General features: G+C 58.1%; 1 protein-coding gene across 2 annotated transcripts; it reads right to left on the bottom strand.

Annotated features, from left to right (window-relative positions):
• Positions 1 to 55: 55 nt before the first annotated feature.
• Positions 56 to 23,141, bottom strand: LOC122479790 (ATPase family AAA domain-containing protein 3). 2 transcript variants are annotated; one of them, XM_043573531.1, is made up of 16 exons: positions 22,792 to 23,141; positions 19,179 to 19,255; positions 18,285 to 18,386; positions 17,923 to 17,982; positions 17,285 to 17,354; positions 16,807 to 16,972; positions 16,578 to 16,647; positions 13,135 to 13,290; positions 12,418 to 12,474; positions 12,048 to 12,173; positions 11,729 to 11,853; positions 10,704 to 10,755; positions 10,291 to 10,361; positions 9,315 to 9,482; positions 7,887 to 7,995; positions 56 to 893 (listed from the first exon to the last, which is right to left on the bottom strand). In XM_043573531.1, exons 1-16 carry the CDS (start codon positions 22,991 to 22,993, stop codon positions 750 to 752), a joined length of 1,755 nt encoding a protein of 584 aa, XP_043429466.1. In that variant the 5' UTR covers positions 22,994 to 23,141; the 3' UTR covers positions 56 to 749. The 2 variants fall into 2 exon arrangements, with proteins under 2 accessions (XP_043429466.1, XP_043429467.1); XM_043573532.1 differs by lacking the exon at positions 12,418 to 12,474.
• Between the last annotated feature and the right edge of the window lie 646 nt (positions 23,142 to 23,787).

Raw genomic sequence — 23,787 nt, 5'->3', positions numbered from 1 at the left:
TGTGACCCCCTTCAAGCCCCTGCCCGTTGAAATCAGCCATGAGATACACACGTTGTGAGGTATCCTGTCAGAGTTTTTATTAGATTCTGGATAAAAAGACCCCCACGCAAGGGAGGGAGGGCTGCAGATCCTGTGGACTAGGGCAGCCCCCAACCCCCGCCCCGGATGGTCCTGGCCAGGGGGTCTGGGGCCTCGTGGGCAACCCCACCAGTTGCTGGCAGCTAGTTCTTCCCCCCGGGTGTATCGCAGTCAGACGTGTGCAGGGTACATCCTCCTCCCTAGCCCGGGGGAGAGCAACTCCCACCAGGCAGCACGGGGGCCTGCTCTGCTCACCCCTCACCTGCTGGGTGGGCCTGGGCAGGGTCAAGCCCCCCACGCAGGCCCAGCTCTCTCAGCCGGGCCCCCTGTACTGCCGGTCACAGATGCAGCAGCTGGCCACGGGAGCTTAGCCAGCTTGGACACTGTCCCTGGGCATGGGGACAGTGGCTTCTCCCCCACTCAGCCCGGCTTGGAGACTCCCGTCTCCCGGTTGTGTCCTGGGGGGCAGGGGGCGGCCCCGCCACAAAGACGCCACAGCTGCGGCTGGTCCCAAGCAGAGGCCTTCAATGCTGTCCTGGCCCTGACTGGAGAAGTACTTAAAAATGCTGAGGTGGGCGGCTGTGTAGGCCCGCCACAGGGAGAGGCGGGCATCTCGGGGCTTCTTCCTGGCAAAGCCACCTGGCTTGCGTGCCCCAGGTACCAGGGCCGGTTCACGCAGCCTGGCCACCCTCAGGCCTGGCTCCCTCAGCCTTCAGCCACTGCATCTTCTGCTGGTGCTGCTGGATGGCATCCTGGACCCGGGCATCCACCATGGCCTCAGTGAGGACTCCATCCTCAGAGGCATATGCCATGGCCTGGCAGGGAAAGAGAGTACCGACGTGGGGCACCCAGAGGGTCTGCCCGAGGGGAAAAGGGTCGCCCAGCCTCAGGCTTTCAGCGCCCACCAGTCCCCGGGAACGGCCCGCCCTGCAGGCCAGGGCCAGACCCAGGGATGAGGCAGCCAGGCTGGCCCCACCCGTGAGAACCTGACGGCCTCCTGTGGGGTGGGGGCCAAGTCCACTACCCTCAACCTTGGGCCTGTGCTCCGTCTCAAGAGGGGCCTGGCCTCACAACACACACGTGCCCACGTGCCCACGGCACACGCCTTGCTTCCCTGTGCGTGCAAGCGTGCCCCCCCCACACGTGCATGCTCACGAGGGAACCCACAGCCACGCAGCTGCCGTCCCCGCAATGCCCGCGGCCCTGCCCGCATCCCCAGTTGGCACCAGTGCAACATTCTCACATCACTGAGTTTCTCAATGACTTTCTAAAAATAGAAGGTCTGAGGCCAGCTGTCAGGAAGCAGCTCAGCACCCCCATCACAGGCCTGGAGGGCCTCTACCTGAGACTGGAGCCGGCTTCAGGGCCAGGGCACACGCGCCACTGTGACACCGGAGGGAGGGCAAGGCCCCTAGGCAGAGCGCTCCCCAGGAGCCCCCAGCGATCCCAACTTGGTCAGAGAGTATCCCACCAGGCCCAACCACCCCCAAAGCACACTAGGCTCCGTCTCTCATGAGCCCCCGCTGCCCAGGGCTCCCCAGCCCCAAACCCGGCCACGAGCACGGGTGGAGGCACCGAAGTGTGCCGATCAGATCAGGCCCCAGGGTGGTCCACGTGCCTCGGCTACCAGGCAGGTCACCTACGGCCAGGCTGCCACCCCTCCCAGGTGACTCACTGTCTCACCTGCTTCCTGTCACCCAGCCTGTCGCTCTGACCGAGGTGGCTGTGCGGTCGGCCTCAGTGTTCGCCAGGCAGGGGGCCAGAGCCAGTTCACCTGTCTCTCTCCAGCTACCTGAGTGGGCTCAGCCCATGTTGGGCACTGTGAGAAAGTCCCTGCCATCTGAGATGGCCGGTCACTTTGTTCACACAGGCCGGCCCTACCCTGAGGACACGGCCACCCTCAGTACCCCGTGGCCAACCACGGAGCCAGGGGGCTGCAGGGGGAGCACACAGGCTCAGAAGAGCAGTGAAGGAGAGGCAAGAGGGGACCGCCAGGGGAGCACACCGGCCTAGGGGCCCACGTGGGTCAGGGCCTGGAAGTGGCTGGAAGCTTCCCTGGTAGGAAGGCAGAGGGAGAGCAGCAGCCCCTCTCAGAATCCCACAGCGCCCAAGGGGGGCTGGGCCCCTGCTGAGGGATGGCTACACTTGGCGATGGGCTTCCAAATAAAGGAGGAAAGGGGGAAGCCAGTAACTCTGCATGGAGAACCCTGGCGGGCACCACTCTGACCAGGTCAACATCCCTGTGATGTTGTACGGCACTAGGTGCCCCCAGACCGGAGGCCATGACCAGGAGGACACCTCATCGCTGGGGTCTTCTCCCCAAACCCACAATCTTGGTCTAATTGTGAGAAAAACATCCGAAGGAGAATCTATGTAACGCCTGACCAGCACTCCTCAAAACTGTCAGGACCATCAGTAACCAGAAACATCTATCTGTGAGCTGTCACGGCCTGGAGGGGCCTGAGGACACAGGGCAACCGAATGAGACGGGGGACTGTGGATGGGGTCCTGGAAAAGACGAAGTCCAAGTGGAGTCAACACTGACGTGGCAAACGTGCCTTGGGAGAGGGGTCAAGAGGGGTCACTCATACACGGCGGGGGAGGCTCCGCGCTACCCTTGCAACTTTCCTGTGAGCCGGAAATTACTGAAACAGGAACCTTCATGAAAGAAAGGAAGGGAGGGAGGGAGGGAGGGAGGGAGGAAGGAAGGAAGAGAGAGAGAGAGAGAGAGAAAGAAAGAAGAAAAAGAAAGAAAGAAAGAAAGAAAGAAAGAAAGAAAGAAAGAAAGAAAGAAAAAGAAAAAGGAAGTCCTGGACTCAACGGCTTCACCAGTGAATCCTGCCCAACGCTTATGAAACGGATCCTTCTCACACTTTGCCAAAAAACCGAAGAGGAAGGAACGCTTCCTAATTCATTCTGAGGCCAGCATAACCCGGACAGTAGAAGCAGATAAAAATACCACAATAAAACTACAGACCAATACCCTCTATGAATATTGATACAAACCAGATTCAGTAGCAGGTTTGAGGGGATTTACTTCTGGAATGCACGGACGACCCAAAAGAGGAAAATCAATCAACGTGTTACACCACACAAACAGAATAAAGGACAAAACCCACACGATCATCTCAAATTGATGCAGAAGACGCATCTGACAAACTCAACACCCCTCCTTGGTGAAAGCGCTCAACCAACCAGGAACAGAGAAAATTTTCCCCAACGGTCTAAAGGTCATATGTGAAAACCCCACAGCAAATATATTATCAATGGTGAAAGGCTGAGAGCTTTTCCTCTGAGGTCAGGAACAAGACCAGGGCACCCGCTCCCACCACTTCTATTCAGCACAGTACTGGGAGTCCCTGCCAGAGGAATTAGGCAAGAAAAAGAAATGAAAGGGATCCAGTGTGGCACGGAAAAAGTAAAATTATCCGTTTGCAGACAATATAATCTCGTATGTAGTAAATCTGAAAGATCTCCTCCCGGAAGTTGTTAAGAATAACACGTTCAGGAAGTTTGCAGGAAACAAAATTAACACACAAAAACCATTTGTCTTTCTACGTCTTTCTATATCATAATGAACAATCTGGAAAGGAAATTAGAAAGTTCCATTTACAACAGCATCAGAAAGAATCAAATACGCAGGAAAGTAACTTAACCAAGAAGGCCAAAGAGTGGTCTCTTCAGAACTACAAAACACTGCCGAAAGGAAAGAAATTAAAGACACCAAAGTCAGGAAGACACGTGCGTCATGCGTCATGGCACGTGAGTATGTCAGTCCTACCTACCCAAAGTGGATCCACAGAATCACTGCAATCCCTACCAGAAATCCCATGGTGTTTTTGGCAGAAATCAAAATCCATCCTAAAATTCATACAGAATCTCAAGGGAAGCTGAACGGCCAAAACAGTCTTGAATAAGAACAGATCTTCAAGTCTCAAATTTCCTATTTTTAAACCCACTACGGGGCACCTAGGTGGCTCAGTTGGTTGAACATCTGACTCTTGACTTCAGCTCAGGTCATGATCTCACGGGTTCATGGGTTTGAGCCCCGTGTTGGGCTGTGTGCTCACAGCCCAGTCTGCTTGGGATTCTCTCCCCCCCCCCCCCCGGCCCTTCCCCTGCTTGCGTGCACTCTCTCTCAAAATAAATAAATACACTTAAAAAAAAAATCTACTACAAAGCCACGGTAACACAATCAGAGTAGCGCTGAGACGGTCATCTAGACAGATGAAGCAGGACTGAGAGCCCAGAAAGAAACCTTCACATGTGGGGTGACATGGTTTTCAACAAGGGTGCCACGCACATTCTACTGGGGAGAGGACAGTCCTCAACAAATGATGCCGGGACACAGGACGTCCACATGCAAATGAAGCTGGACCCCTAAATAACAGCACGCACAAAACTTAACTCCAAATGAATCAAATACCTAAATGTAAGATCTCGAAGTACAAAACTACTAGACGAAAGCACGGGGGAAGCTTGCAGACACTGGATTTACTGAGGATTTCTCGGCTATGACACGGCCAGGATAGGTAACCAACACAAACCGGACTTCATCAAAACTCAAACCTTGTGTGCCTCAAAGGACACTATCAGGGGAGTGAAGAAGGCAGCCCACTGAAGGTCAGGAATCTTTGTAAATCACACCGCTGATAAAAGGTTAGCATCCGGAATACGAAAACTGCTAAAACTCAACAAAAAACAACCCGATTCGAAACTGGGCAAAGGGCTATCCATACAGACGCTTTTCCAAGACGACACATGCCTGGCCAGAAAGCACACGAGATGCTGTCACTAACCGGCAGGGAAACGCCATCCACGTTACGAGGAGACGCTTCGCATCCCCCAAGATGGCTGCTATCCAGACTCGGGCAAACAAGTGCTGGTGAGCGGGGCGACGGACCGGAGCCCGTCGCACAGCTGGTGGCAAAGGGAAACGGCGCGGCCGCTGTGGAAGTGGCCTGTCCGCTCGCCCGAAACTAAAAACGGTATTATCACGTGATCCGAGAGTTCCACTTCGGGGTGCACGCTCAAAGGAGTGAGGAGTGGGGCTCCGCGGAGACCCCCGCACACCCACGTTCACAGCGGTTATTATTCACAACAGACAAGAGGTGGAAGTCACCCAGCGTCCGTCTCGGCGGACGAACGGACGAACAGAATGAGACCGGCCCACTCGGCAGATCACCACTCCGCCCCGAAAAGGAAATGCTGGCACCTGGTCCGGCACGGACGGACCTCGAGGACATCACACCGAGGGCAGTCCGTCACAAAACGACAAATCGTGCGTGACTCCCCTCACGGGTGGGACCTAGAGCGGTCACATTCAGAGAGAGCGGGTGCCACGGCCTGGGGAAAGGGGTGGGGTTGGTGTTTAAAGGGATGGCATTTCGGCTTGGGAAGGTGAAAATGTTCTGGATGCGGACAGTGGGACGACTGCACGGCAATGTGAATGTGCTTAATATCACTGAGTCGTGCACCTAAAAATGGTTAAAGCGGCAAGTTTTGGTTAAAAAAAGAAAGAAAAGGCAGCGAATTCGCACGCCAGAGGACTCCAGTGTGCTAAGAGGCAGCACGGACCCCACCGACGACATCATCATACTAACAACGTGGGCGGGGGTGCCAGGAGGGGGGCGGGAGGGAGGCTCAGTCAGTTGAGGATCCGACTGCAGATTTCGGCTCAGGTCATGATCTCAGGGTCATGGGATTGAGCCCTGGGCCAGGCTCTGCGCTGAGCGTGGACCCTGCTGAAGATTCTCTCTCTGCCCCTCTCCCCTGCTCTCTCTCCCACAAAACAAACAAACAGAAGCAACGTGGGCTTCAGGGAACAAGTCCAGCCTGGAAGGAGGCGGAGGTGTGCAGGACAAGCCCCACGAGCACCCTGAGCCAGAGGGCACACCAGCAAGGCCACCACACCCCTCCCAGATGCCGAGGCCCGAAGCACCCTGGTTCACTCTCCTCTCCCATGAGCACGACAGGACTCCCGGACACAGGCTGGGCTGGGCTGACCAGTCAATGACCGGACGCGCTCTGGCGAAGTACCAGATCCCCCGGGGAGGGCACCCTGTGGGCTTCAGCACCTACTCACCGCCTCCTGCGGCGGTCAGGGGTCAGACCGGAGGTCTCCCCGGTTCTCCATCCACCAGGCTCGCAGACCTGTCACCTCACGTGGGCAGGTGACATGTGACGTAAAGAGAAGGGAGGTGTGCGGGTTCTTGGTGGAAACACCGGGCATGGACTGCAGGGCACGGTTTGCAGTCGGGGACAGACGCGTCCCACGTTCATACGGTGAAGCCCTGACCCCCAGAGCAGCTGTAGTTAGAGGTGGGCCCTCTAAGGAAGTAGGCAACGTCAGAGGAGGCCGTAGGGGCGGGGCCCTGATTCCACAGGACCAGCAGCCTCACGCGACAGATCACAGACCACAGGAGGAGGAAACCGCGAGAAAACAAGCGTCTGAAAGGCAGAAAGGGGGCTGCCATCAGAACTCCACCACACTGGCACCCTCGTCCGGGCCTTCCTGCCTTCCGGACCTTGAGAAACACACGCCTGTGTTTCGGCCCTCTGGGCTGTGGCACCGTCACAGCAGCCGAAGCTGCCAGACATCCTATCCTCCACTCTGTCGGTTGTGGAAACGGAGCCACCCTCGTCAGGCCTGGGTCCTGAGTGAGGACGGCGGAGCAGAACGCCTGGCTGCCCGATCACACGTAGGAGCAGAGTCTACAGTCTGGAGCTGGGCATAACCAGGCTCACCCTCATACAGGCTCCTGTGTATCCAAGCTGCTGGGTTCAAGTCGCAGTAGATGTCTATTTAATTCACATAACACACATCCATTTAAAAGCACTGTCACATTTCTAGCGATCAGCCTGTCACGCAGCCTCAGTCAGATTTGACTGCGGGCCCCATGGAGGCAGTGATGGCGGAACAAGGCCAAGGGCGGCTGCAGACGGGAGCCACTGAGCACCCTGCACCCGATAAAGCTTTTCTCCTCAGCCATCACCAAGCTGCAAATGCTTTCTAGACGGCTGCACCCAGGACCCCTGGGGGTCAAATGGCTTCCCTGTCCTGGGCAGGGCGGGGGGGGGGGGGGGGGGGGGGCTTGTGGGCACTTCAGAGGAGGAAGCGGGTATTGGGTAATGCCAAGAACCACTCTGGGCTGTGTGTGCCCTGGGTCACGGCACAGCACAAGGCTAAAGTCAACTCGCATTCTCTACGCTGCCCTCGAGACCCCACAGCAAACCCGATTATGTATGGAGCGGACAACATCGTCAACACCAGGCACAGTGCTGGCAAGGAGACGCCCAACCCTTATCAGGTCAGATTCACACCCTGGCTCATCGCACACGCCCTGCGATGAGCTCACAGACCACTTACGGGAAGTTCCATATGCCCCCGCGGTCTCCCCAACCTTCCGTAGAGTCACCTGCCCGAAACGTGCTAGGCTCGAGACCACGTCCCAACTCCAGTGGTGCCTGAGCCTGAGTCTGTGGGGCCTTGATGCCGATGTGACACTTGGCTCATTTCCAGGGAACCCCAACTGAGTTCAGAGCCCTATCTGATTTGGACCCAAACCACAATGACGGTAAGGTAGGCCATAACGTGGGAAGCCAGGGACACCTCTCCACACGCTCCCTGCAGTGGGGGCAGAAGCAGGCGGTGGCGGAAAGCAGAGCAGGGCGTGACATCTGTGTGCAGAAAATCCTTCAACAGGAGCACCCTAGGGGGGCAGGGGCCTGCACGGGCTGCCTTCAGGTGACTCAGTGTCCCCCAACCGGTTGGGCTCACGCCTGCAGGGTGCATGTCCCCAACTCACCTGCCATGCCACAGCAAGCTGGGAGATCTCCCGACCCGACATGCCCTCCGTCAGGTGTGCGATCTCTGAGCACTTCTTGCCGTAGTCAAACTGAGCCAGCTTCAAGCGCCTGGGGAGAGCAATTCCCACATGACGCCCCGGGGGCCTGGGACGACCCCTGGGCTCCCACGCGAAAGGAGGACTGGGTATCTGCCAGGCGCAGGAGACTGTACTGGGAAGCCCTGTATCTGCTCCTGGTTCCTGCCCTTTCTACCCGCTGGGCACCTCCCTCCCTTCTGGAGCCCGGGGGGGGGGGGGGGGGGGGTCCGTGTGGGGGCCGTGTACGGACAGCAGCGCACGACCACTCCAGAGACAGGCGGAGGGCTGGTCGGGATGTGCCAAAGCGGAGGCGCTCTCGGAGCCTCGCACACAGCGCCACCACCAGGCTCGGAGGCGGGGACCACGTCCTTCTCCCTCAGACCTCCATCAGCGCCCAAACTAGCGGCACAGCAGCCACGCCCTGTCAGGCGTAGGAAGCACGTGGGAAATCAAAGGGAGAAAAGCCAACACCTCCAGGTTAGAGTGACACGGCACTGCTTTGGTTCATGTGCGGACCCCTTCCTAGTCAGGTCTGGTTGAAGACCCAGGAGACGAGCTCACAGGAGGAGAGTCTTTCAAACACTCACGGAAAAAGAGGCCTCAGGAACTCAGACCACATTCGGTGTCAGTCAGGCTAGAACAGACGATTGGAAGGGTGGGGGGCACTGGGGCCATCCGGGCACACAGGAGAAAGGAGGCCCAGATAATGGAATTCAAGGGGGCAGGGGGACAGCAGGGGCAGGCAAAGCCCGTCCCAGAACAGAAGACAGCTCTCACTGCCACCAGCGACAGGAAGGATTCAGGTCAATGCTGCTGCGAGGTCTGGCTCCCTGGGGATAGTTAAAAATAGACCGGCCCTCACGTATCTGGAGCACTGTGGACAGAGAGCAGTGAGGGAGAGGGCGCCCCCATCGCCCAGTGACTTCTGCAGAATGGGGGCCTTGCTGCGTGCTGGTGAGGGGCCCCAGGCTCCTGGGAGTCAGGGTGAGCAGGGAGCCCATGTCCAGGACGGCCACCAACAGCCTCAGTGAGCAGAGCTCCGCCAAGGTCTGGCAACCACTGTCACGGCCCCGCACTTCCCAGGGCAGGACTGCAGCCTGGATTCCTCAAAAGCCCCAAATCGTTAAAAGACGCTTCCCCTAGCAGGAAAGGATAGAGGTGCTAGCTAGTTTGTGACGATGGGCCGCTGAGTCAAAAACCTGGCAAAGACTGGGACGGAAGCACAGGGCCAGCAAGTGAGCACATCTGAGCCCCAGGTAAAACCACAGGGTTAGGACTGGGTGTGGCACCTGGGCCAGAAGCTGGTGGGGTACGGAGGGCCCCACACGCCCAGGCCATCAGGACACTTACTGCTTTCCTTCTGTGGCTGGCTTCAGAACATACTTGTCAAAATACATCCTCACCAGGCGTTCCCGCTCTTCCCGCCGCGGCAGATCGAAGCGGACCATCTCGTCGATGCGGTCGTTGACGGCCCAGTCAAACTGCTCGGGCTGGTTGCTGGCCAGGACCAGCATGAACCTGAAGCCAGCAGAGACAGCAGGGGCTGAGGGGCTTGCCCCTGGGATAGGGGGCCTCTTCAACCCACACAGGACTATTTTCTAACAGGATCTATCTGGCAGCTTTTTAACCCAGAAAAACCCAGACCCAGCATTGCCCTCTACCACCCATCCCTCCCTCCAACAGCTCCCTGACCGATGGGCCAGCGCGATGGGGCGGCCACGTAAGCCTTGCTGTGCGCAGGAAGCACAGGAACCCTGGGGTACCATACAGATCTCTGCACGCCCCCCCCCCAACCTGAGTTGCAGGGTTTGGGGTTTAGCTGGTTGAGCGGAAGCGCCAACTCTGCAGGTACCAGACCAGACTCTTAGGGGGCCTGAGCAGGGTCAGGGGTCTCTGCAGGCAACAGCCACAGCAGGCAAGGAGGATGCACATGATTTGGTGGCCACACAGCTGACTTGGGGCCTTGACAACGGTGGAGAGCAGGATTAAGGGACTCGTAAGGAGTGAGCCCTTTCCCAGGGCAACCTGCACCCCAGGACACCTAGTCGTGGGGTGACCACTCTGACGGCCCATCACGGGAGAGCAGCCAGAGACGCCCAGTGCAGCAGCGCCCTGTGCACGCGGACTTGCCGCCCGGCCCTCCTGAGACCCCAGCGCGTCCTCTCAGAAGGCCCCACAAGGGTGCAAAAAAGGTGCACCCCCTCTGCACCCCCACGGGCCCTTCCCATTGCCCTGTGCCCGCCCTGCCCCACAGCAGCCCTATGAGCTCAAGCGGAGCCTCAGTTTCCCTCTGTGAAGGGGCCTCGCACCAGAAGGTGGCCCTCACTTGCTGCTGTGCTGCCCTGTCCGGTGCAGGAATGCATTCAGGGTGGCCCTGAGGTCCTCGCTTATCTTCTCCTGCAGAAAAAGTCCTGGCATCAGGCAAAGGCTTCCAGGGGGAAGTTACACACAGGCCCCACTCCATCCCTCCAGGAGCCACACTTGCCAGTGTCTCCATGACCCTGAATTTCAAGGAAAGACTCTAAAAATGCCACAGATGTAACTCCTGCTTTTCAGGCCAGATTTATGAAGAAAGTGCAGCTGAGGACGAGGTTTGGGTCAGACTCAGTCGGGGAGGGGGGGGGGGAACAGCAACTTCCCCACAAAGCACAGATGCGGCCACTCGACACGCCACCCCTGACTGCTCACCTATGGCCAGCTGGACCCAGCAGGCCACAAAGAAGCTTCCGGAATACTCACAGTCGCTCGCTTCCTGAGGAAGGCATCTGCTTCATCCACGAAGAGCAGGAGGCTGTGAGGGGAGGGGAATTTAGGACTGAACGAGGATGGGTGAGGCGGCCCAGCCGGAACGCTAAGGGGCTGTGCACACGGAAACCGAACCAGGGGCACAGGCTGCTCTCAGCAGCGTCTGGGACTCCAGACCCAACAGGGGCATGCTGCGTGCCAGCATGGCAGGACAGCGACCGGACTGTGCCAAACATGCTAATTTGGCACTAAATTAAATACCAGTGCTGGCAGCCCCTGATCTTCAGTGTTGCAGTTTTTAAAATTTTTTTAACGTTTATTACTTGAGAGACAGAAAGACACACAGCACGAGCCGGGGGAGGGGCAGAGAGAGCGGGAGATGCAGAATCCAAAGCAGGCCGCAGGCTCTGAGCTGTCAGCACAGAGCCCCATGCAGGGCTCAAACCCACAAACCGTGAGATCATGACCTGAGCCGAAGCCAGACGCTTCACCGACTGAGCCACCCAGGCACCCCACCCATTTTATTTTTGAGAGAGAGAGAGAGAGAGAGAGAGAAAGAGAGAGAGAGAGAAAGAGAGAATGAGCAGGGGAGGGGCAGAGAGAGAGAAAGACACAGAATCCCAAGCAGGCTTCTGTGCTGACAGCTTGGAGGCTGACACAGGCCTCAAACCCACAAACCGTGAGATCGTGACCTGAGCTGAAGTGGGACACTCAACCGACTGAGCCACCCAGACGCCCTTCTTTCTCCAGTGTTTTTAAAGTCAGCCCCTCTTTAAAGTCAGAGACTCCTGAGAGGAGCACAGGCCCCCAGGAATCTATACCTGGGGTGAATTTCTCCCTCAGACCCCCACCCCAGACCACAGAGCTGTTCCGGCCTTGTGCACGCCCACAGGCACAGACCGTGGGGAAAGTCACTGACACACCCTCCCACCCAGCCATCTGCAGCCCGCTGGTGCCAGGAACCCAGGCCACGCAAACGCATGCACACGGGGGGCCACCCCAGAAGGGACCCGGCTCACCCTCGCCGGCTGGTGCTGGCCCAGTCGAAGACCTTGTGCACAGCAGTCACGCCATCCCGCCCCATGGGGGCCACATCCCCACCTGTCATGATGGCATAGTCCATGCCCGAGTGCAGCGCGAGTTTCTGGGCAAGAAAGGGCAAAGCGTGTTTACTCTCGTCCCCCGCAAAGCCTGCACAGACCGTGCTCAGGCCCAGTGCCCCCGGGGATGCCCCTCGCCTGGAAAGCTGGCCCCACCACGTGGCTCCTGATGCCCCGCACCCACCCCCCAGAGCCGCAGCACGGCACCCCACGCACCTGTGCCGCCGTGTGCCCTCACCTTGGCAAACAGCGTCTTGCCGGTGCCAGGAGGCCCATACATCAGAATGTTCCTATAGAGGCTCCGGTTCTTCTTGGTGTTCCTTGTCGCAATGGCGATGTCTCGCACGCGCGCTTCCAGGCTGGGCTGCCAGGGAACGGGGCAGTTGGGGCTGACTCTGCAGCTAGCGTTGCCTCCTGAGCCCCTGGGCTGGCCCCAGGAGGCAGCTTATCCCAGGCTGGGCCTCAGGCAGCAAATTCTACTTTAGGAAAGAAAGGCAGCCCGATCCTGTGGGGGTGGGGGGTGGGGGGTGGGGGGGAAGAGCTCTGCGGGCAGAAGGGCACCTCCCACCCCGACACCCGTCCCGGCCCCCGTGGGCGGCACCACTTACACTGAGGACGACGCCTTCCAGTGCGTCCTGGGGCTTACCAAGGAGGCGCCTGCTGACCTACGGGGGGACATGGGGGACGGTCAGAGTCATCGGCAGAGCCCATGACAGCCACGGGGCACCGGGAGCAGCTAGGCCACCACACGGAAACAGAACGGCCGTGGCACCCCTCGGTCCGGGACACGCAGGCTGGGCCTCGCTCTGGAAGGCGGGCACACAGAGCCGACCGTGGGACTGGGCCGGGCAACTTACAGATTCCTCATTGACCTTTATTTCCGCAGTCGCACACTGCACACGGGCGACTGCCGTGGACGTCCAGCCACGGCCCACGGAAGGAGTGACACTGCATCAGGCAGAAGCCTGGACCCCTTGGGGGAGGAAGCTGACACAGTACTGCTTCCAGCAACTTCTCTCCTAGGGTGATGGCATGCAGGAAGCCGAGGATTTTGTAAGTGACCCAAAATCTACCCAGGGGGCAGTCACATCAACAGACACACAGAGGCAACTGACAAACCAGGGTGAGGGTCTTCCCAGTCCTGATGTGGACGGGCCCCTAGGATAGCACCAAAGAGGAAGAAGCCACAAGCAAATCCCATGTGCAAGAAAGGATGGATAGCGTTTGGGTAAAAGGGAGAAATGAAGACGCACGTTCACAACTTGGCTGAAACACCAGAAGGATTCGGGCAGGACACGCCCAGTGAGGACCAGACCCACGGTTACCTGCATGGGGTGCCTCAGGGCCTCAAGCACTGTGATCCGAGACGTCTCCCGCACCAGGGACGGCTTCCCCAGCCGGGCCTCAATGTACCGTCCAGCAACAGACGTGGCGTTCTTGGCAGAGTAGACCCCCACGGCCAGCAGTGTCAGCCCGGCCACCTAGAGCAGGGCAGAAGGTGAGTGGCACCCACCACCTGTTCAGCAGTCAGCAACGAGCCCTCCTCATCCCGTCCCGTGCTAGGGGATGGCAAGGGTCACACAGGAGCAGCCCCAAGCCCAAATCCTCAATTACACGAGACTGTAGGTATTTCCAGACAGAAAACATACCAAAAAGCTTATCACAAGCACTCTTCCTCACAAAGCTACTGGAGAATACATTCCGGCAGGACTAGAGGTGCTTCCAGGCGACAGGAACCCCAACCGCAAAGAGAGGAACCCTCAGGCTCATGGGGGCCAGACCAAACATTGTGGGGGGACCACAATTACAGGGCACACGACCGAGACCTACAAGAGGCTCCTGGAAATTAAAAGCTCTTCCCCACAAGACCAACAGCTTGGCTAGCACAGGGGCAGCGAGGACTCTGAGACCACAGGAATGAGGTTCCAGGAGACCAGACGGCAACTGCAGTGACAGAAACAAAGGCCCGCGCCTCCCGAATCCAGCAACCTTTGGTGTCATCCAGCCTTCTCCAGCAACCCCCTCTGCGCGTCTACCCAGCTTGTCTGGAGAGTAAATGCGAGGGACATTTTCCCACAGATTCCTTCATGCGCCCAGATTCCCAGCCAAGGAGCCCTGCCAATGGGCAGACCGGGACTGCCTGCCGGCCCACAGCACCACCCCAGCCCGACAGGGATTCTGGCCTGAGATGCACAGGAGACTCAGTCACTAACCACGGGTGTTTACAGCAGCTGGGGAGATCTGGAGAGATCTGAGTGCACGGGGTACTCAGCCCACAGGAGGAATCAGAATGCCCTCAATTCACTTCAAAACACTCCAGGGAGGGGCGCCTGGGTGGTTCAGTCAACTTCTCTCCCCCTGTCCCACTCTCTCTCTCAAAATAAATAAACTTTAAAAAATGTGAAATAAAGGGGCACCTGGGTAGCTCAGTCTATTAAGTATCTGAGTTCGGCTCAGGTCACCATCTCACAGTTTGTGGGTTTAAGCCCCCCAGCGGGCTCTGTGCTGACAGCTTCGGATTCTGTGTCTCCCTCCCTCCCACTCTCTGTGCCCCGCCCCTGCTCTCTCAAAAATAAACATTAAAGAAAAACTTTTCTTAAAAAAAACAAACAAAAACAGAGAGAGCAGCACCAGGTTTGCTGGTGGGGAAGCAGACCACGTGGTTTTCACTCAAAGGGTCTCACTGCTTTGCTGGGGCTCTGCTCAAACCGGCCCCAAGGGCCTCTGACCAGCCACAAACAAGGTCATGCCACAAAAGCAGGACCCAGGGTTATGAGGAAGAAGGCAGACGTGCTCTAGGGGGTAGAAAGCCACCACGCATTTCATAAACTCCAGTGACAGGACCTTGGTTTTTCAGGCGGGTTCATTAGCCTCTTCACTCCTGCAATGCTCACCGTTCAATGGCCTAGTTCAGAAAAATAAGCTAGTAAACAAGTTCCCAAGATTTGGAACTAAGTTTATTTATTTTGAGAGAGGTAGAGACAGCATGAGTGGAGAAGGGGTGGAGAGAGAGAAAATCCCAAGCAGACTCTGCACTGTGAACACAGAGCCCAATGTGAGGTTCAAACTCATGAAATCGTGAGATCATGACCTGAGTCGAAACCGAGAGTCGGACACTTAACGGACTGAGCCACCCGGGCGCCCCTCCGTAACCTTCAACTGTGAGCGTGAGCACTCCACGCTGAGGCTGTTGCAGGACTGAGCAGCTCTGAGGTGACCGGGCCTCCGCGTTAACGAAAGCTAAACTTCTTCCAGGAGTAAGCGAATTCCAAGGTTGATCTAAAGCTGCTAGTTCCACGAAACAACCCATCAGCAGGCTGACTGGCTCCGATACAGGCAGTGACATTTAGACTCTTCTACAAGACGCTGTCCCTGGCGCAGTACCCACAGCAGGTACTGAGCGCTTCCTGTGTGCCCGGCTGTGGCACAGAGGACACCGCATGAGCGCCACAGAGCTCCAAGGTGGAGACGGGCGAGGAGGGTCAGAGGGAGACGAGCATGCGGGTAAGGCCCGAGGCTTAGACGCTGCACAGCCAAGCCCACGCCAGCTCTGTCCTCTAGTCTCAGACGCGTGCCCCCACCCAGCTCGGCACCAGGAGAAGGCAAAGCCCAGACCCCGTGCTGGGTCTCCCTCCTGTGGGAACCCCAATCTGAACAGGGGTGCCCAAGGGGGGGGGCAAGATGGCGTCCAGAGGAAGCCCGTTTTCTTCACCAGAACACCAGAGGCCATATTCTGGCAGCTCCCTATGCGACGCGGGGAGTGGCGGGGCAGCCCTGTTGAGAAGCCAGAGGAACTGCTCAGCTCACCCAGCCCCCCGGGCTGCGGGCTGCATGACCCAGGGAGCCCGGACCACTTTCAACAGGGCTGAAACCCTCCGCTTCCAACCCGGAGTTACTCAAAACATGTTTGGGAAGACCATGTCAGGAGCCCCTGACCATGTCAGGCCAGCCCACGTCCCTGGCCTGAGCTAGAGGACTCGAGGGGCCATTTTAAGAACTAAGCGGTCTGACCAGCTTCAGGTTTCCTCGACCAGAGTCCTGGCCCTCCCCAGTCCAGTCCCTGCTCTCCCCAAGGCACGGCCTGACCTCACCTGCCCTCCCTCACGGTCTCCAGAACAAGGCCAGAACTGTGTCCACTTGCAGAAAGAGCTTCAGGAACCAGCACATCAGGAATGCAAGGGCACTCCTGGTCAGCATGGCTCCCTGCCACCCCTTCGTTAGGGCCTCAGTACCGTGTGAGCAGGTGCCAAGTCGCACCGTGCGGCCCAGGACAGCACCGGGCACAGTGGCAACGATCCCCTCTGCCTCGAGTGGGGAGCAGCCCCATGGCACAGGGCTTTCAGAGCGCGTGCCTAGAACCCTACAGCCTTGTCGGGCCTACCTCCGCTTCCCGCTGGAGGGTGGGAACCTTCACGGGAGCACGGCTTAAAAGGGTCCCCTGCCACATCTCCCGGAACGCCCGGGGTTTCGGCCGGGTCCCACTCCGGAGGCTGCCGGGCAAACTTCCAGTTCCCCTTTCCACGGGGCGGCACTTGTTAAGGACGAGGGAAAACGAAGCTCCCTTCCCACATCTTCCAGCCCACAGGTCACAAAGCCCACCGCCAGTGCCCCACACCCAGAGGCTACACCACACCTGACTTTCCCAGGAGCGTAGCAGGAGGGACCTGCCTGGCACACTTCCTACCGCTGAGCGCCAGGAGGCAGGGACACAACCCAGCAGAGACCCTGACGCAGGCCACAAGCAGGAGGATGTGTCAGGGGTTATTACCGTGGCTGTCACTTTGTCCCAGTCTGTCACGAAGGCACGGAATCCTTCGCCAAACAGGGTGCCGGCTGTCCTGTGGAGAAAGCAGCAACGTGACCAGCAGAGGATGGATCTGGGCACTTAGCTGGACAAAGGGCAAGAGCTCTGAAGCTCAGCACACGGGAGGGCCTGCTGAAAGAGCCCGCCTCCCGCCAGTGTGCCAACCGAGGGCCTCCTGGGGACTGGGCCTCACCTGATGGACTCCAGAATGGTCTGCCGGTGCTCAGCAGCCTTCAAGCGTATCTGCTCACGAATAATGTCTGCGTTCTCACGCTCGGCCTTGGCTCGGGCGCGCGCCTCGGCCTCCACCCGCAGCATCTCGTTCTTGTGCCGAAGTTCCATCTCCCGTTCCACGGTGGCTGCCCGGGGCGTGGCAGGAAAGGGGGGCTCAGCCTGCAGTCCCCCACCCTTCCAGCGAGGCCCAGGCAACCCTTCTCACAGGAGGGAGGCAATGCACGTCAGACCCTGGGGGGACGCCCGGCCTGCCTAGGCTTCTGCTGCAAAGCTCCGACTGAGGCCAAAGAACGCAGAGCCCCAGTCGAGGTTTGGGAATTTTACTTGGGAGCAAAGTGCTTGAAGAAACACATATCTATGCCTACGGCCTGCTTTCCCTGTGAGCCAGCTCCAAGGACGTAGCCCCCAAAAGCCCCAGGCAGAACTGACAACCCTACCTCGCCGCATGGCCTCCTGCTTCTGCACAGACTCCTCCTGCTTCCTTAAATTCTCCTCGTTGAGAAGTTGCTGACAAGAAACCACAGGAGAAAGGGAAAAGCTTCCAAAGCTAGGAAATGACCAACATTGATCTAAGAGATCAGCGAGGGAAGCTTCTGCCACCACAGGGGCTCTGCACGAGAACAGCGAGGGGCCCGGTTCAGAAGCTCCTGCCTCTGGCATAGCTCTGCCCCAGGGCGCTCCCAGCCCACTCCCAGCTGCCCTCCAAACACTCTTTCCCCTGTTAAATTTATAAGCTGTGAGGGCGCAAAGCATGATGGGTGCAAACACTTGGAAACCACCCCCACCATAAATTTGTCCCAGCCAGGTCCCCAGTCAGGTCTCACACAGAAGAACCCCTCCAGCACAGCCAGAGCCTGGAGGCCCTGGGCATTGTGTGTGTGTGTGTGTGTGTGTGTGTGTGTGTGCGCGCGTGTGTGTGTGCGCGTGCGGGCACACGCGCGCGCTCCTCTGGGACCCAGCACTGACTGCTGGTAAAACCACCCTGAGTTCTGGCCCACCCGCTGCCCCAGAAGACGCCCGTGCTCTCAGGGAGGCCAAAGGAGGCCCCCCTCGCGTGCCAGTGTGCGGAGCTCACCTGTTGCTTCAGCTGGTCCTCGTAGCGCTGCCGGGCCAGCTTGTCCTGGTACTGGGCCCTCTGGGGAAGAAGACGGCAGCATGAACGCGGGTCAGCTGCAGAAGCTGGCGGACGGCCCCAAACCGACGTCGAGAGCCAGACTTCGCCGGGCCCTCAGACGAGCCGCCTACCTCCGCCTGCTCGCCTGGACACGTGTGCTCCCCGGTCCGCTCAGCGCGGACGTATTCGTGGGCGTTCGCACAAGGTCATCCCACGGCCTCGGGGGGTCACTAACAGACCCAGACTGAACGCGGGGACCACGGAGTACCCCAGAAGCTTCCCATCCTGGCCCCCCTGAGCCCGTGTGGCCAAGCGGCCCTTACAGCCTGGTGCTGCCTCGTCTCCTCGCTCAGAGTCTTTCTCCTTTCCTCAGCTTGCACGCGGATCTGCTCGCTCTTCAGCTGCTCCACGGCGGCCTCATATTCCTATAGAATACACCAGCTGCTGCAAGCCCAAGGCGGGCGGGGCCTCCCGCTCTGGACTTTGAGCTCAGGCCTCAACAACCCTCTCCCACATTCCATGTGGGCTCCAAAGGGGCCGGGACAGGAGCAGGAGCTGCTTCCAGAAAACGCTCGCTGGACCAGCACCACTGCACGGGCACCAAGGCCCAGGAGGACCCAGACTCCCCGGCAGCCCAGTGGCAGGAAATCGGACAGGGCTGGGTCCCAAGGAGCAGGCCAATCTCTTAGGATACTGGTCACTCCCTCCCCAACACCGCTTCCAAGGTGGCTTATGTCACGTGCTCACATTTTTTTTAAGGTTTTAAGTAATCTCTACACCCAACGGGGGCTCAAACTCACAACCCCGAGACCAAGAGTCACATGCTCTTATGACTGAGCCCGCCAGGCAGCCCTCACATGCTCACTTTCTGACTACACTTTACAACAGCCAATGGCGGAGGGCAGGGCCCACGCCTTTGCTATCCTTCTCTGCTCGACGGGAAGGTCCTGCCAAATGCAGAGACACCCGGTAAGACTCTCCCCTGGGGAGACCAGATGGTCCTCACCTACACCAGCCCTTCCGGGTCGTTCTGCTGCAAGAACCCAAGCCACAAACCCAGCACATCTTTGACCTCTCCGTATTTCCCTCTTACCCACAAGCAGTAAGGTAATCCCAGAAAGGAGACGCCTGAAGCTCCGGTCCTGTGCCCACCACCCACCGTCCTGTGTCCCTCCACCACAAGGACCGCCTCCGCTGGCACCACACCCACTACCCACCTTGAGCTTGGACTGCTGCTCCAGCTGCAGCGTCTGCTCCTGCATCTGTGCAAGACTCAGTGCCTCCTTGGCGTGTCCTGTGGGGAGCGGGCGAGTAGGGTTAGGACGCTCGGACACCAGGCAAGCATTCGTGTGAACCAAGGGGCTTTCGGGGAGACCACAGCTCACCTCGACCTCGAAACACATGTGCCCACCTGCATTCCCTGACTGGATCTTGCTTGTGCCCCCTCCCTCCAAAGACCAGTACTCCCTTCTCATCACCTATGTCTGCTCTACGCCTGACGGAAAGCCCGTGTACAAGGTCTTGTATCCCAGCAGCTGTCACATCCCGGAGGGCTCTATCAGAAAGGCTGTTCCAGGGTGCTGGGGTGGCTCGGTCGGTCAAGCGTTCGACTGCGGCTCAGGTCATGATCTCACGGTTTGTGAGTCTGAGCCCCACACTGTGGATCCTCTGTCCTCCTCTCTTTCTGCCCCTCCCTGGCTCATGCACACGCATTCTCTCTCTCTCTCTCTCTCTCAAAAAAAAAAGAAAAAAGGGGTGCCTGGGTAGCTCAGTCTGTTGAGCATCCGACTTCGGCTTAGGTCATGATCTCACATTCGTGAGTTCAAGCCCCGCATTGGGCTCTGTGCTCGCAGCTCAGAGCCTGGAGCCTGCTTCGGATTCTGTGTCTCCCTCTCTCTGTCTGTTCCTCCCCTGCTCACGCTCGTTCTCTCTCTCAAATAAATAAACATTAAAAAAAAATGTTTTTTAAGAAAAAAGGAAGGCTGTTCCACAGTAGCCGAGAGTAGAAAGGTCAACGTGGCAGTCAGTTGCCAATTAAACAAAAAGGCACCTGTGGCTACAGTGTCTTATTTTTGTGGAAGTTGCTTAAACTCCTAAGCTTTTAAGCTTTCAGTACCTGTTATTATTAATCTACACGTGCAGATGATAAGATGAATAGGAAGCAAACAATTAAATTAGAAACAAGCCAATGCACAATGACGACTCTTCACAGACCTCCTGTTATAAACACACACGTTATAAATGTTTCCTGCGTATGTTTTGTTCACGAGATACAATTCACATCCATCAATATTTGGGGGTTCCAAAAAAAACTTCTGGTGGGGGCACCTGGGTGGCTCAGTCGGTTGAGCATCCGACTTCAGCTCAGGTCATGATCTCATGGTTCATGGGTTCAAGCCCTGCGTCGGGCTCTGTGCCGACAGCTCAGAGCCTGGAGCCTGCTTCGGATCCTGTGTCTCCTTCTCTCTCTGCCCCTCCCCCACTTGTGCTCTGTCTCTCGGAAATAAATAAATGTAAAAAACATTAAAAACCTTCTGGTGCTCTCCTAGCCAAAAAAGCCCGGGCATACAGCTTCTCAAATATTTTGGTGATGACACAGTTCTCCCATCTGCAGTACTTTACTGTAAAAAATATTCTAACACGTTAAAGCACGGCAAGAAGGTAGGGAATCCCTGTGAACCCCGCTCCCTGATGCTATAATGTACCTAGTTTTCTCCCTTTGCTTTCTTTCCACTCCTGCCCCATGATCTTTCTTTTTGAAGGCTTCAAAGTAAGTTGCAGACCCCAACACCCACAAACTGCAGCAAACACATAACTAAAGCATGACTTCTGTTTGCCGTTCCATAAACACATCTACACATTTAGAGGCATGTGACAGAAGCCCTGGTGTCTCTGGACAGACTGCTAGGGCATGTGGTGTGCAAAAACACTGCCTAAGCCTGGGAAGGACCTTCAGAGCGGGTCAGGACCTGGCTGACACAGCCTTCCAGACCTCACTGCAAGGCTCTCCCCTAGGTCTCTGGTGACTGGGAGCACAGAAGAGCTGAAGACCTGCCCCCAAGGAGAGGCAGCACAAAGGCACCAGGGTCCCATACCCTGCACTGTAAACTTGGGAAGGCACGAAGCCGAGGCCTAAAGAGACCGCAAGGGCCCCTTTAACAATGAACTCTGACCAGGAGGGAGTGAGAGCACAAGAGTGCTCATCCCGGTGCAGCAGACAGGAACGTGAGTGCCACAGGCCAACGATGTGGAGACCAGGTCCCAGCTGCCCTTTTTACCCACAGCATGACCTTTGGCCAGCCGGGTTAACCTCACCTGAAAATGGGAAATTAGAGATCCCCCACCACTGACTCTTGAAAGAGGAAAACAAGAGACAGGGGCAAGACGCATCCTGGGAAGAAGGGTTTGGGGACAGAAGGAGGTGACAGACCAGGGCAAAACGTCTCCCACTGGCCAGTAGTTCAGCCAGGAAGGATGGCAGGAAGAAGAGAAGTAGATGGGTGGCAGGCTGGCTCAGCTGGAAGAGCATGCAACTCCTGATCGTGGGTTTGTGAGTTCAAGTTCCCCATCGGGTGTAGAGATTACTTAAAAAAATAAAAAAATTTTGGGAGCACCTGGGTGGCTGAGTCAGTTGAGCGTCTGTCTCTTGACTTCGGCTCAGGTCTTAATCTCACAGTTCGTGAGTCCGGGCTCTGTGCTGACAGTTCGGAGCCTTCTTGGGATTCTCTCTCCCTCTCTCTGCCCCTCCCCCACTCACGCAAACTCAATACACTTAGTCTGGGACTGGTGGTGTTCCAGCTAGACCTAAGGGTACAGGCTGTTTGAGTCCCGGGCCCAAGTATCCATATGTTTTTAACGTCCCTCTGGGGATCTGAGAGCCAGGCAGGCTCAGAGACCTTGGACCAGGGTTTTCTTGGAGTCTCTGAAGAGCAGGAATTGAACCACCAAGTGCCAGGCCTCTAATTCCTCAGACAGACCCTTGTTTACACCATGGCTTCTCTACACAAGTTCCTTTAAGGGGGGGGGGGGGGGGTGGCAGACCTCTGCTTAAATAAGAATCTGACAGCCGTTATGGTCCTTTTCATCAGTACTTATTCTGTGTCTTCTACATTCTAGCTTCTCAAACACTTAGACTACATCCTGAAACAAATCATTAAACCAACAAGAGAAAGGAAAAGTGAGAGGAAAAGACGTGGGCTTAGCGAAGGTCCAGCCGACGATGGTGCCTTGGGGGCCCGGGAGTCCGGAAGGCAGAGCCAGGACGGACTGACCCCTATTGCTTTACAGACCTCGACTGCCCGAACGCTGCTTTCCAATAACACGCACAAATCTGCTTCATTCCCATAAAACCAACGGTCCTCAAGTGAGCTTGCCTTCGCAACGGGAAAACTGCTAACCACCACCACACTCTGGCCACGCTTTGGCCACGTGGAGGCAGCAAGAGGAGCAAAGAGCTCCCCTCCTCTACAGTGACTAAAGACCAGGCTCCGGCCCCAGCACCTGCCACCTGTGACCTCTGAAACTTCCATCTGCAGCGGTCTCCTCACCTGACAGACGCGTGACAGCTTGGGAAGCTGCCCAGGATGATGGCATCCCCAACCCCCCCGCACCCAAGGCGGCTTTGCCAGATTTGTTCCCGCAGACCAGTCTTCTCACCTGGGAAACGAGACTGCAGACAGCCACTTACCACTCGACCACTCAGACGACTGAGGAGCTACATGCGCCCAAGGACCCGGCATGCCCGGTGCTCGGTGGACTGGCTCGCTGTGAGTCCTGAGCTTCCCTGGCCCCTCGCCCCAGCCGGGGCCCCGCCCTCGCCGCCTCACTCACGCGAATGCTCCAGCTCTCGCGCCGCCTTGGCTGCACGTTCCAGGCCCGTCGGGTCAAAGTTGCTCCATTTGTCCTTGGGCGCCGGCCGGTCCCCCGCGCCGCGGTCCCCGCCGCCTTCGCCCCCGGGCTGAGCGGGCGGCAGGGACAGCGGCGGCCCCGCGCCTTCGCCCTTAGGGCCCTTGATCCCGAAGAGCCACGACATGGCGCGCGAGCGCCGCGTGTCGCGGCAGCCGCCCGGAGCTCAAGACGAGCTGAAGCGCGCGGACCAGAGAAGCCTCCACGAGGAGCCAGCCGGTGGTCAGAGCGCCCGCGCAGGCGCGACAACGCCCCTTCCTCCCAGACGACGGAAGCGCAGGAGGGCCACGTACCGCGTGGCCTTCGGATAGGCCGCGGGTATCGTGACATCACCGGTGGCCCCGCCACGATTGCTCAAACTAGCTCCGTCTGGGGGCGGGCCGTCGAGGGGCAGGGCGAAGCGCCGGGTTACGGGGGCCGATCGGGAACAAAACCGATGGGCTGGGCGCCTGTATATCCTGGTTATACGTCAGTTCCGCCGAGCAACAGCTCCGTGTCCCGTCGCTTTAGGCGCCCGGAGGATCCCGTCAGAGCGGGGGCGGAGAGGCAGGTGCCGCGGAGCCCTGGGGTCCTTGGTACGCGGGTGTGGGCGACGCGGCGGTGAGCCCCGGATGGAGGGGGCGGCCGTGGGGGAAAGGGCCTGCGGAAAGCGGCTGATCCGCGAAGGAAAATCAGCCCGGGGCAGGTGCGCAGCTGGGCCTCGATTCTGCGCCCCCGACCCGCCACCAGAGACACGACCGGGCGCGGGGACGTCGGGGCCCCTAGACGGTTGAAGCTGCGCTCCGCGGGTCTCCGTGCTAGCGCACATAGCCGGCCCATAATAAGGTGCTGGAAGGGTAGAAACGCGGTTCCTAGCCAGTCTCCTGCAGCCGTCATTAGGTTAAAGAGCCGGCTGGAGAACAAGCTCTCCCCATCCTCCGT

This window comes from Prionailurus bengalensis, chromosome C1 (assembly GCF_016509475.1).
Source record: "Prionailurus bengalensis isolate Pbe53 chromosome C1, Fcat_Pben_1.1_paternal_pri, whole genome shotgun sequence".
NCBI lineage: Eukaryota > Metazoa > Chordata > Mammalia > Carnivora > Felidae > Prionailurus > Prionailurus bengalensis.
This window is presented reverse-complemented; position numbering and strand designations above follow the sequence as displayed.

Coding starts and splice junctions, on each gene's coding strand:
- LOC122479790 (XM_043573531.1), bottom strand. CDS start 22,993: ATGTCGTGGCTCTTCGGGATCAAGGGCCCTAAGGGCGAAGGCGCGGGG. Junction 10,362..10,703: donor TCCTCAGGAAGCGAGCGACT/GTGAGTATTCCG, acceptor CTTTTTCTGCAG/GAGAAGATAAGCGAGGACCT. Junction 7,996..9,314: donor CCAGCCACAGAAGGAAAGCA/GTAAGTGTCCTG, acceptor TGCTCTCCCCAG/GCGCTTGAAGCTGGCTCAGT.